Here is a 12557-nt window from a genome sequence, read left to right as displayed (position 1 = left end):
GGGGGTCGATAGCTTCCTCCTTTTGTGAATGTTGAGTTTTATCAGAACCGTAAGAGTGGGATGCTGTTCATCTCTTTCATAATGCACTGCAGCTTTCTTAAAATCAGGAGAGTCCTCTTCTTAAAACGGCATATAATAAAGATATCCATGATGCCGGAGGACTTTTTTGACTGCTTTTTGTACAATAAGTAGGAAGTGGATTGGTATTTCTGCGACTTTGCTTCTTACGCCACTTCCTCACAGTAACTGTAGACGTTAGGAGAGTTAAAACTACGAACCCAGTCGACACCATTGTCTCTACTCCTTACACTGATGTTACTGTTTGTCAATCATGTTTTAGTTCAGAGGCCACAAACAAGATACTCACAAAATAGAGTTGTAGAATAGTGCCATAATAACACTTAGATTTACATTTTTAGTTGTTTTTTTTTTCATGCAGATGATGAAAATATCAATTCATCAGTGCAATAAATAGGTGCAAAATGCAGTGAAACGTCCAAAAAAACATTCATAGCTGTTGAATTATGCATGGCTTTGAGCTTAACCCTGGCCTTCCTGGCAGTATCGCCAATATCTCAGCTCGAGTCTCAGTTTTGCATTTTTCCAAAAAAAAAAAAAAAAAAAAAAGCAATATTTAATGTGCTTGTTGATTTGGTGGGCCAAATTGGAGCCTTATGTTTGACACTAGTGTCGATAAACAATGTTCCAAACAGCTGCTTTGCATTCCCTGGGTTTCTTTTTTATAGCACAGTTAAAAGATTGTTAATTTCAAGAGCAAGAACCGATATTGACACATAAATGGACCAAACAGTCACGTGGTCCCAGTTTTAATCGGTTATTTTCTTGAGAGCTTTAAACACATTTAGTCTTGCACTCATTGCTCTTCAAAGGATCATTTCAACCATCATCGGATGCCGTGAGTCTATTTCGAGTCGCGGATGTTTACAGCACAGAAACAGCCGTACAAAAGTACACGATGAATAGGATCAGCCCTCCTTCAGCTTCCCAATGTGTGAGCAGGCATTGGTGTGCGTTTTTATGAAGAACGTATGGGCACTAAAGGGAGCCTTATATCTATACTGTGCCCCATCCTTAGGCTTTCATGTGCTGAAAGATGTTTCCCCTCCTTCCTCCTCTCCATCCCTCCAAACCAGCAATATTACAGTCGTTACACTGGCTGCCTGCAGCTGGCCCCATTCAAAGCTACTGCTCCCCTTCATTACAGCCTATTATCCAGATGCAGACAGCTGCATGGCGCCCCCATCGCCTCGAAACGTGCACCCTGACCTCGGCCACAATTACACCCGGACTTGATGACGATGTAAAGAGAACCGAAGACAAAGCCATCCTTTGTTTACGCCGCGCAGGACGAGGCGGCCACACGTACACGCAGCCACGCTGCTGTATGGATTCTCAGTAGCAAATAACACACAATTACAGTGGCAACCTTGCATCCCCGTCACACTTGCTACTAAAACAGAAACGTATGTTGCAAAAACTGAGATGAGATGATGGCATGAAAGCTAACTGCTTCGCCGCTACTCAGCGTTAGCTTCAAAGCTTTGGCGTTTGTAAAAACGGTGTATGACGCAATAGTGATAGGAGAAGTTTCTTTAACATTTCACTGTAATAGAAAGTATCATTAATATTGGCTTTATGTTAAGATTGGAGTCATTTTATGGTCATAAACTTTTGTTTTTGTTAGAATATAGACATTTTCATAACGTACGGTATACTCTGCACCACAACAGAGAATAACTTAAAATTTATGTTTAATATTATGGGACAATTTTACTGGTTCTGCCAAATCAAGATCAATGAAAATATGTTTGACACCCCGGCCCTGTTGACTTTCAATTACTAGCATTGACAATCCTCGTAAAAATAGAATGAGTCGCCATGTGATGAACGATGGAACGACAAACGGTCACACAACACAAGAGTTGTACGGTCACGCCAGCTTTTTCCTCATGCACCAAATTCTACTGCCGACTTGATATGAGGCCAACAGTAAAGCTGAAATGTTACTTACACATGGAGAGTGAGACTTTAAGAGGGATACAAATCATTCCCTCTGGGTAATAATAAAGTGGGGTGTTAATCTTTTACAAACCCCGAGAAAATTCCACCCTTCTGAGCGTGTTTGTTGCCTATGACTTTTCCCCAACGTATCTTATTTAATCTCTTTAACACACTTGCTTCTTCATTGTTTTTTTTGCATTTTAGAAGCCAAAAAGAATTTGTATGCATTTTTTCTACTTCAATTAGTCGCTCCAAGAGACTTCGAGAGACAGAAAGATTCAGGTTTTGTTAAGGATTGTTTTTATTCTCTCTTAAATGCCCCTTTAGGCAAAAAACAAAAAATATTATGTGTGGATTTTCTTGTTTATGGAACCAGGCAGGTCTCATTAACGTCAAACCTCCTGTGAGTAACTCACATGATTCAAATTTAGTTCTTTTATTCATCAACATGATGTAAAACGTCCATGAGACACTGAAAGATTCCAGAAGAGCTTTAGACTTTTACGAAATAGATTTCTGCTCTAAGAGGGAATCTTTTAATTATTGCCACAAACTTAAAATATATCATTCCCACCTGGATAATAGGAAGCTGACCTCAAAAACAGAATCTCCCGAATAGTCTTTTGAACTCTTTGTGAGTATATATGATGTTTAGTGTCGGGTGTTGAGATGCAGTGTTTCCTCTCCTCCCCCGTGTCCAGATCCTGTCGGCGTTACAGAAGGACGAGCAGTCGCGCCGACAGCGGCTACGTGGGAAACTGGAACAGGTCATCGACACCATGGCCCTGGCCAGCTGAGGACCGACCGGTCGCTACCTTCATCGCCACCGTCATCATCAGGAAGCCTCAGCCAGCAGAGCGTCGGCTGACCAACACGCCTTCCCCCTCAAACCTTCCCTCCCGACATCCCACCACATTTTGACCACTCGACGATTTGAAGCCCGACGATTTGAAGCCCGTCGTTCTTCACCCACGATTGCGACCCGCTGCGGCGGACCCGGGGCTGCTGGGGTCACGGGCGCCCGGCGCCCGGCGGCCCGGCAGCAGCACACTGGAGGGACGGCGGCATTTGGGAGTTCGCCGGGTCGGTTTCCATTTGACATTTTCTGTTGTCATCTTCTCTGAGCCACCGACCCTGCCACGAACAACCAAATCAAAGGAGAGCTCAGGAGAGCGTCTTATTCTCATCAAGCCCCCACCCCCCCCTCTCCCCCTCCCCCTCCCCCGCCATCACATCTGGAGCAACAGTCGGGTACTTTGACACACAATCAGGACCGGTACATGCACAGTGGTGACCGACAGAACTCAACTAGCCGGGAGCTTGAAAGACTCCGTGAAAAGGTACGAGCTGCCGGCCGAGGCTACGAGCTAAGAATAAGAATAATAATAATAATTAAAAAAAATCTAAAAAAAGAATCCGGGATCAATCAGTGCTCTCTGTGAGGAGTTTCTCTCTTCTGCGGCTGGCCTCCTCCCACCGGGACATCGGAGGTCAGGCACAGCTGCAGGTAGAGATCGAGCACGACGCTCAAAGGCACTACAGTAGGAAGGACTCTGCAGGGAAAAACCCGTCCTCCAGCCACCAACTCTCTACCGGTGCAGAACTCCGCTGTAGTCCCACAAAGGACCTTTTCATAACTCCTCATTTGATTTCTTACTGCATTTGATTCTTTTTACCCCCCCCCCCCCCCCCTCTCCTCCCCTCCCCCGCAAAACTTCCTCCTCTGCCCAGTGCTGTGCCACTTGTGTTACTGCTGAATTTGCACAACAAAGCTGAATCAAAAGAGAGGATATAAGAAATATATATATATATAGATATATAAATACGAACCTTTTGGTTTTTAAAACAAATGAAAAGTTGAAAAAGTTTTTTTCCATTTCAGTGTACAAAAAAAAGATACGAAAAAGGATTTGATATTTCGAGACGAAAAACACAAGGAAAAAGTCGTCCTGTGCCATGTTTTACTTTGAATGTCGTAAAGTGCAAAGACTTCTTTTCATTAGATGAAGAAAAAGAACAAAAAAGAACAAAAAACAAAATGTGCTATGATGAAAATGTTGTCATGCTTAGTGGCTGAAAGTGAGAGTTTAAAAATAGGTCAATGGCAAAAATACATATAAACATACATATATATATATATTGCAGACACTTTCTATATTCCATGAGGTCTCCGGGGGGCCGACGTCTTTGGTTCTGGAGGGGTTTAAAGAAGAAAAAAAAAAAAACACAACTAAAGAAAAACGATGTCAGGGAGCCAAACCAACCTGCAGTGCTTTTGTGTTTGTTTTAGAAAAACCAAATACATCAGGGGTGGAAGATAAAAAATAAAAATAAAAACCCCAGCCAGCTGATGCAGACGAGACACAAGTGGTTTTGCTGGAAGCCGGTGTCCGGCGGCGGCGGTTTGAGCCGGTCCCTGGCACGCTGAGCTTTATAGCTTCTTCGTCTTGGTTTCCCCTCCCCCGCCCTCGGTCTCCCCTCCACTTCCTGTCTGAAATATTTTCTGAACAGTGCCATCCTAAATGAAGTTTTTTTTTGTTGTTGTTGTTGTTGATGTTTTTTTGGGAGGGTTGTTTTTTTTTGTTTTTTTTTTGCTGTGGAAAACAAAAGCAGACACAGCATTGTCTTTTTTTCTTTCCATTTACAGCGAACACAGTGAAGCTAAAGGGTCCATTTAAAAAAAAAAAAAAAAAAAAAAACGTGAATGTGGTTTATGAAAAGATAATGTAGCTTGGTTAATGTGAGTGTTTGTTGTACCAGTTGAAGGCCTTTCTCCTTTTTTTTTTTGGTTTTTTTTTTTCCGGTTGTGTGAATTTTCAAGATTTTAAATGAAAAAAAAAAGAAGAAAAAAAACCCCCAACAAAACAAGTTGAAATGTTTCCTTTCTGCCATGTGCTGCTCCACGCTGAATCGCACTGCTATGAATTTCACAGTTTGAAACGTTCCTTTCTTGAACGACGTGGAGAAGAAAAAAATATATACAGAGAAAGAAAGCCAATTGTTTGTATATACCATCATCCATACGTCATGAATTACCGAGCACCAAAACCAACCAACAACCAGATCTCACGGATGAGCTGAACAAAACTTTGGCTATAACAAGAAGTGGATCAGGAGGCGATACGGTTAGACGCATACAACGGTTCACCAATACTTCCAAATCACTTGAGTTTTCTTCCTTTTCAGCAGTGCTTCCCTCAGATTAATTCTTTCTTCCTGAGGTAAAGTGGAAAGGTACATCCAACCAGCGTGACCATTTAGTCTCTGATGGCCACGAAGCATCTGGCACTGATCCGTTATTCTGTTTGTTTCCACTACAGACGAATGCAAGAGCCAAGGTATCCTTCAAATATAAGATCGATTATTTCACCAAAATATTCCATGAAAATGTTCGCCGCCTGTTCCAATGGCTGATTTCAGGAGGAAGTTTGAGCGTCCGTCGATTTGAGACTCGCCCACAATCTTCTTTATGTAGTTATTTGCTCGACCCTCCATCTCTTTAAGGTGAGCCCTTGACCATCAGGATAGCCTGAGCTTATCGTAGACCTTATATGCTCATTTGAAAAGGTTTTGATGCATAGCAGTCCAGGGTGAACGCGAATTAAATGATTTACCACAGCCGCCCACGTTTTCAACACTTCCACTTGTTGGGAGCGATTTCGCATTCTGTTGTTTGTTCTGGTGTCGTTAACAGAGGCGACCATCGGCTAGCGGGCCGAAGTGTGCTAGCAACACCGTGAGAGAAGCTCCAGATGGACAATAAGCCGACATCCTGAGTGATAATCGTTGGGTCACAGCTGTTTTTACAGCATGAAAGGAAAGTGTGACCGTCACATTTGGTGCGATAAGGTTTTCGCACACGAAAAATTACACCCGATATTGGAAGGTCGTATTGTTGGAATGATTATTATTGGAGTAAGTCGTACTTGAAGAATAGTGAAATACACACATTTGAATCATTTTGACTGGAGAAAAAGACCCGTAATCTTCAGTCCCACTAAGTTAAAGACCTGTAGCGTGGGTCCATCTGCTTTCAACAGCGATCACCTCCTACAAACAGGAAGTTGCCCGTCTTTTCAACACATGATGACCACACCTGTACAGACCTTCATGCCACACACGCCCAACACATATTTTCTGCTGTCAGAGAAGAAAAAAAAAACTGGAGTCCCGACAAAGTAGTGGTTTTCAAGAGGTTTGTAGATAACCTCTGACTGAACGTGTCTGCGCTTGGCGACATCTCCACACTCCAGTGATCTACACCCGACAGCTCAAACGCGTGTCTGGACAGACGAACACGTACTGTATGTGCCTCAATACTTGAAGCGTTGGAACTACACAGGGTAAGACTTCACATACTGGATGGCCTGACCAAAGCTTTAGTCATCCACATTTAGGAAAGAAGCCAGAGACCAGAGGGGGATCTGTTCAGTTCTTCCACAAAGACAACTGTTTTTAGTCATTGGCGTACCGTCCTTGCCGAAAGTTTACGAGCGGCGACGGCGAGGCGACGTTACTTCCACGCACAGACACTCATTAGCGCCGCCTGTTCGGCTCCAACGAATCCAGAATGTGAACCATCGCGCTGATGTTTCTGTTCACTTCCTCGCCCAGCCCTTTTGATCAAGACTTGCGGAGAGGATTTTTGTGATGCTGCAATGGGGAAGAGGTTGCGCTAGTACCCCAAGGGTGAATTTGTCAGGAGTAAAAATGGAAAAGAAAAAAGAAAAGAAAAAAAGTTGTGTAGGATGGCAGGAGATAAGGTCCGCTTGGTCTCTTGTGCTTTTGTTTCTTAGTTTTTTTTCTCGCTTCTTGTTTTCTGCTTCGCCACTTGTTGGGGTAAAAGATGAAAAGACTCGGGCAAGGCAGAGGAAGCGCTTTGAAGGCCGCGGTACCGCTTCATTTTCCATTCTGTCACATCTGCAGCATTCTTTTTTCTTTTTTTTTTTCGTTTTCCTTTTTTCCCCCCACATAGAAAAAGAGACGGTTATAGAGGAAGGTGGAGTGAGGCGAGAAAGCGGCGGAGGGAGAGATTCTCTCGACGATTGACTGACGCAGAAGTCTTCACTGTGCCTTGTCAGCCTCTTCCCATATAGGAGATGATGTATACCTATAGAGATATATACATATACCGGACGGCTATCATTTTGACGTACGCATCAAAATGACAGTATATTTTAAAAGAACCTTTTCCTCCAGATTGCAGTCACGTCTTTGATACCTACGCGTGTTTCACATACTTTTATAATAAAAAAAAACAAACACACAGGTACTTAATACTGGCAGTTGAGAAAGACAATGCAAATAAGACAGACAACAATAATAGCTAAATAATTTTAAATAAACAGGATGTTTTTATGGTAATTTAAATTGTTGGAACTACGTAATGCTACACATGGTGAATGTAACAAAAAACTTGGGACAAATAGGTCCCTTGGTAAAAATAAACTTTTATCTTTTTGAGGTTGAATAAAAATAGCAGCAATCAGAAGGTTGTTGGTTTGTAAAATATTTTTCTTAGCTTGTGTTAGCATTAGGATTAAAGTTCATTACAAAAAGTAATGAAATATTTGTTCTTATTTTACATTCCAACGTGGGATTGAAGAGTTTGTTTTGCCCGCGTTGTTATACGACACGAGACGGTTCACTGAGATCAGCTTGACGACTGAGAGCTGAACTCATTTATAAACCACAGTAGACGAAACTAATATTCTTACCTGGAGTTGAAAGACTGTTGCTTTGGTTGAGTAAAAGAAATTCAGATTCATCTTCAATCTTCAAAATGTTTTTCCACATTGGCATCAGTTTGATAAACCATTTCGTTTACAGATTATAAGTCGAAACCATTTTCAGTAAAAAAAAAACAACAAAACAGTTGCATTGACAAATGATTCTTTTAATATCTTCCTCTGCTGCTGAGTCCATAGGATGACGCTGGTATTGTGATTTGAATTTGGTCGGCTAAGAAACAAGGAATGAAAATGCAGATTGTATTTTTCTTTTTCACATTACTCCTGCCTCGGGTGATGGCAACGGTCCATCCACACTGTTCTCGGGTCAGCGGGACGTTGATCCCGGAGCCTCACCAGTGCAAGAGGGCAGCACTCATACGTGGGATATTTTGGCTCGTCTTCCATCGTTCTATATAGTTTGCGATAAAATCAAATGCTACATATATTATTAGCAGTTCCAAGTACCTGCAAATACTATACCAGATGTCCGTCGGCGCGTCAAAAAAATTAATAGGGAAACTCCCGACTTATAGGGGTTAGCTCGAACGCTCAAAGAGATCTCAGTTGTGAACCACCGACACACATCCTAATGTACGCCACGAGGTTTTTATATTCCTTAGCTTTGTTCTGTTCTCATAGCCACTAGAGGGCGCCACCTGGCTTATAAATATGATCAACTAAACACCAAGACATTCCGTGAGTCCTAAAAAGAAAAAAAAACATGCAAAGAAAGGAACAATGCCAACATTTTTTCCCCCTCTTTGGTGAACGAGCTGCACACGTGTTCTAATGAATGGAAATTCTGTTTTGCAAAAGATTCTTTTCGATGTTTAAAAAAAAAAAAAAAAACTGCTTCCAGGACCTCGCCCCTGGATATCTTTCTGTATATTCTGGAAGCCATGTTTAAAAGACTATTGTGAGGAGTATATGTGGGAAAAGTAGCTGTTTTCAGTTTGGGCTGCACCATCCAACACCTGCTCAGCGCCATCAGGCAACGTAACAAAGTGACCCCCGGTCCATTGTTCTGAACCCCCGAGCCAAACCCCGCAGGGTTCCTCGCCCCTGCTGGTCCAACTCTCCAAGCTTCCTCACCTGCTCGCCTCACTTTTCATTCAAGTACATTTCAGAGACCGAGAAGAGGACGCAAAAACACCTTCACACACAGATGAAAGAGGAGAGAGGTAGAAAGGAAGGGAAAAAAAAAAAAAAAAAAAACCTTAAAGAGTTTTAATACTTTATGAATTCTGATACCTTTTTAAGAGTTTCAGACTTGAAGCTGCTGTGACAGGTTTTGGCTGTTTCACGCCCGTGTAAATATCCTGCTCTTTCCTATTTTGCAGATTTATTACGTGTAAATAGACACGCATCAAGGAGAGATTAAACATGTTTTTTTGCTAAATCTGGCTCCTTCTGATGTTTTCATTTCCCTTCCCCCTTTCATACCCTACACAACATCCCTCAAAGTTGTGGATTGGAAAGTTGTTGCGAGTTGATCTCGAGTGCACGTCACCACAGGAGAACTCCGAAGATCAAAAGCAGTGCATATGAGACCTAAATGCAGAATTATGTTGGTCTGTGCATTCTGGTGGAGCAGAAAGGAGCGGTTTGATTCCCTCTCTGTTTCACCGCAGCGATGTTGAAGGGGACGTTGACAGAGATAAGCAAGGAAATGATGATAAGCCTTTACTTTCGCTGTCAGAAATCCCTCACGGGTGGCAGCAGGGAAGATGCAAAGCTCAGTTTTCGAGTGGACCATTATCCGTCCATCCATATCCACTCGCTTCCCCATTCATGTGAGAAGACTGAAATGATCCCGCTGAGTGTCAGACCACTGAGTCCTTAAATGACACTGTCAGACGTGAGCGCCTCGTCGCGGTAATGATGTGATGAAGAATGTGCCTTCCGAACCTCCTCATGACATTGAATTTGCTTACAGTAGGAATCTTTCCGAACGGCACGATCATTGAGAATGTGTAAAATACAATATGTCTGACAGTGAGGGCCACTGTGGGGAGGAAGAATTGAGTGGAAAAAACTAAGAGTAGGCGGCGGCAATTCGTTCTGCAACGCCTGCGCTTGCATTTCGTCACATTAACTTGTGGTTTAATAAAAACAGTCAGGCCAGTGTGTGGTGGCAGATGAGGAAGGCCACTCAGCTCCAGGCACATCTAGGGGAATTGAGAGGCACATCAAGCCATTGGACACCCTTTACATCGGTGTAGTTTGAATGCTAGACCACTTGCAGAGTATCTGACCACAACCACCTGGTCTTCGAGGACCAGAGCTCATTTAGCTGGGTGAGCAGCCAGTAGGCCTCAGTGCTGTTCTCTGATGAAAGTCCATTCACCTTGAGAAGAAGTCCTTGCCGCCAGTGATGTTGGAATTCATGTTGGACTTTGTGAATGGTACCTGGATGACATCATTAATGCCCCTGCATGAACAACACAGGCCTAATTTCACGACAATGCTCCAGCTGGTGGAAGTGGTGTCATTGGCCGGGATGCCATGACTCAGCAGAAAATAAGTCAACTTGTGAGCTCTTATGAGCTTTTACTTAAATGCCCTACTTTCAGGACATGACATCACTATAGCATGAACTTTTTCCCTTTGACATAAATTTGACCCCAAGGTCAAATATCCCCAAGTTTGGGTGAGTAGTGTTTATCGGTTTGGTTTTGGAAAAACGTAAAAGTTTTTCTATATCTGCTCGCATTGCTTACATTATGATGTTCTCAGGTGATACATATTCATTTCCCAAGGAATCACAATAATATGAAGGAATAAGCTGTTTTAAAATGCATTGAAATGTAAATGTAATAAAGAGAAATGAAAATTCTAAAACAAATGGATATTTTAAAAGTAGAAATCAGAAGCTTTTACACTATATCAGACGAGCAGGCCTCCCATAAAAAGATTTAGTTGTTACAGCTGCTGGGATCCAAAGGCAATAAAAAGCATTATAGTCAAATGCCTCACTATAAGTTCAGCATGAACTAAAAAATTGCTACTGGGCATGAAAACATACAGAGGTGGTATTTCTGAGTTATATATATATATATATATATATATATATATATATATATATATATATATATATATATATATATATATATATATATATATATATATATATATATATATATATATATATATATATATATATATATATATATATATATATATATATATAACTCTGAGTGTGAAAGTCTTACTAAGTAATTATTTGATTATTTGTTCTTGTGGAGGCACCTCAGGCCACATTGACACAGCCGTGTATTTTCAAAAAGGGATGTTTTCCCCTGTACATTGAAAAAAACAAACTTCATTCACACAAACCTGCATTAAAAACCTGGTTTGGAGCTGCTATGAGCATGCCTACAGCTATAGGAGGCAGTGTAACGAGAAGCATAAAGAAATGCGAGCCAATCAGAATTCTGGAACAAACACAGCACAGGTTGCACGCATATGACGACGTATATTATCAAATGCTCGCATCCTTAGCAATGCCATTATGCCATATGTTATTTTTGGATCTGTTTAACTGGTGGGATAGCTAGTTTCAGCAGCTAGCGAGACCTTCGCAAGAGTTTTCACAGGAAATTGTTTTCAGTGATTCGGAGCTTCGATTATGTGTAAACAAAAGGCCCAAGTGCATTTAAATGTTACTATTTCCAGTTGTTTTCATTGTTGTCTAAACAATAGCAGATCCACCATTTACCACATCCCACCTCGGCGAGTTACTTTCAGTACCCTCAAAAAAAAAAAGACCAAGCAGTAAAAATCATTTTAAAATGATGTAATTCATGAAATGGTTTTCTAACTATGTAAAATTCATGAATACTTGTATGACGCTATTTCCAAATTATCCAGAGGCTTGTTTTCTATGCCTCGATGATGTAAACAACTGTAAAACTGAAAGTCTGCCATGGTCTCATTACATAGGCCAGTGTCTTTTCTTCTCCATCCTTCCTTCCAAGAACTAGGGGGAAAAAAAAAGAAAGAAAGAAGTACTGATCTCTTGTCACGTCTCGCCTTTACCAGTTGGAGGATGTAACATTTAAAATGTGGCGAGCCCCCTCCCCCTGGGGAAAACGAAGGATTTGACAGGCAACCCATCAATCAAATTAAAAAGTCCATTAGGAAAACATAAAGAGGAGAGATTCAGACCTCCGGAGAGATTCTGACCTGGATATCGCAGACGCCTCGTCTTTGTTCTGAATGGGATTGACCTCTCTTTATTATCCTAAGTGCTTTTTTTTTTTTTTTTTTTTTCTCCCTGGCTCTCCTCTACTTGCAGGGCCATTTTAGATGCTTATTTTGTCCTCTTCGGGACAAAAGCTGAGAATGGATGGACGGCATATTGCACCGTTTGTTAATTGCCTTTTAATATCTCTTAACTCACGTCGTTGTACTTATCTCGGCACCTATCTACCTGCGACTGACAGCATCTTCCCACTCTCTGCATCCTCTCCTTTAATATGCCTCGTGCATTTCCGTGGGACTCCTCGCCGGGAACACTTGTCGCAGCGGGTGGAGCTCGGCAGCGCTCAGATGAAGCTTCAGGTCGCACAGGCAGGCGGCAGACACCACCTCCCGGCGCCCGCGGCCCTTCTGTCTGGCTACGTGTTCAAACATCTCCGGGCATCAGATTACCATGTTTGAATTGCGCTTGTTGTGGGGAGAAAAAAAATAAATAAAAAATCACTCTTCCCCGCTTTCTCTTTTTTTCTATTTGCGCCTGGAGGCTATTCTGGCAATTCAATCACCCCGGCCGCTCTCAACGCAAACACTTGGCCGTCCTCT

The 12557-nt window shown here is 42.0% G+C and overlaps 1 protein-coding gene across 2 annotated transcripts in view; it reads left to right on the top strand.

Moving 5' to 3' along the window:
* The window catches only part of LOC308130274 (plexin-A1-like), a 137869-nt gene extending 132982 nt beyond the window's left edge, over positions 1-4887 (top strand). For both annotated transcript variants that reach the window (XM_080496522.1, XM_080496521.1), the window contains exon 29: positions 2724-4887. In XM_080496522.1, the coding sequence (XP_080352648.1) occupies positions 2724-2819 (96 nt within the window). In that variant the 3' untranslated portion in view covers positions 2820-4887. The remainder of the gene's footprint in view (positions 1-2723) is intronic.
* The last annotated feature ends 7670 nt before the right edge of the window (positions 4888-12557 follow it).

This window comes from Blennius ocellaris (genome assembly GCF_963422515.1).
Source record: "Blennius ocellaris genome assembly, chromosome: 5".
In the NCBI taxonomy this organism is placed as follows: domain Eukaryota; kingdom Metazoa; phylum Chordata; class Actinopteri; order Blenniiformes; family Blenniidae; genus Blennius; species Blennius ocellaris.
Note: the sequence above shows the minus strand (reverse complement) of the source record. Positions and strands in the feature narration are given on the sequence as shown.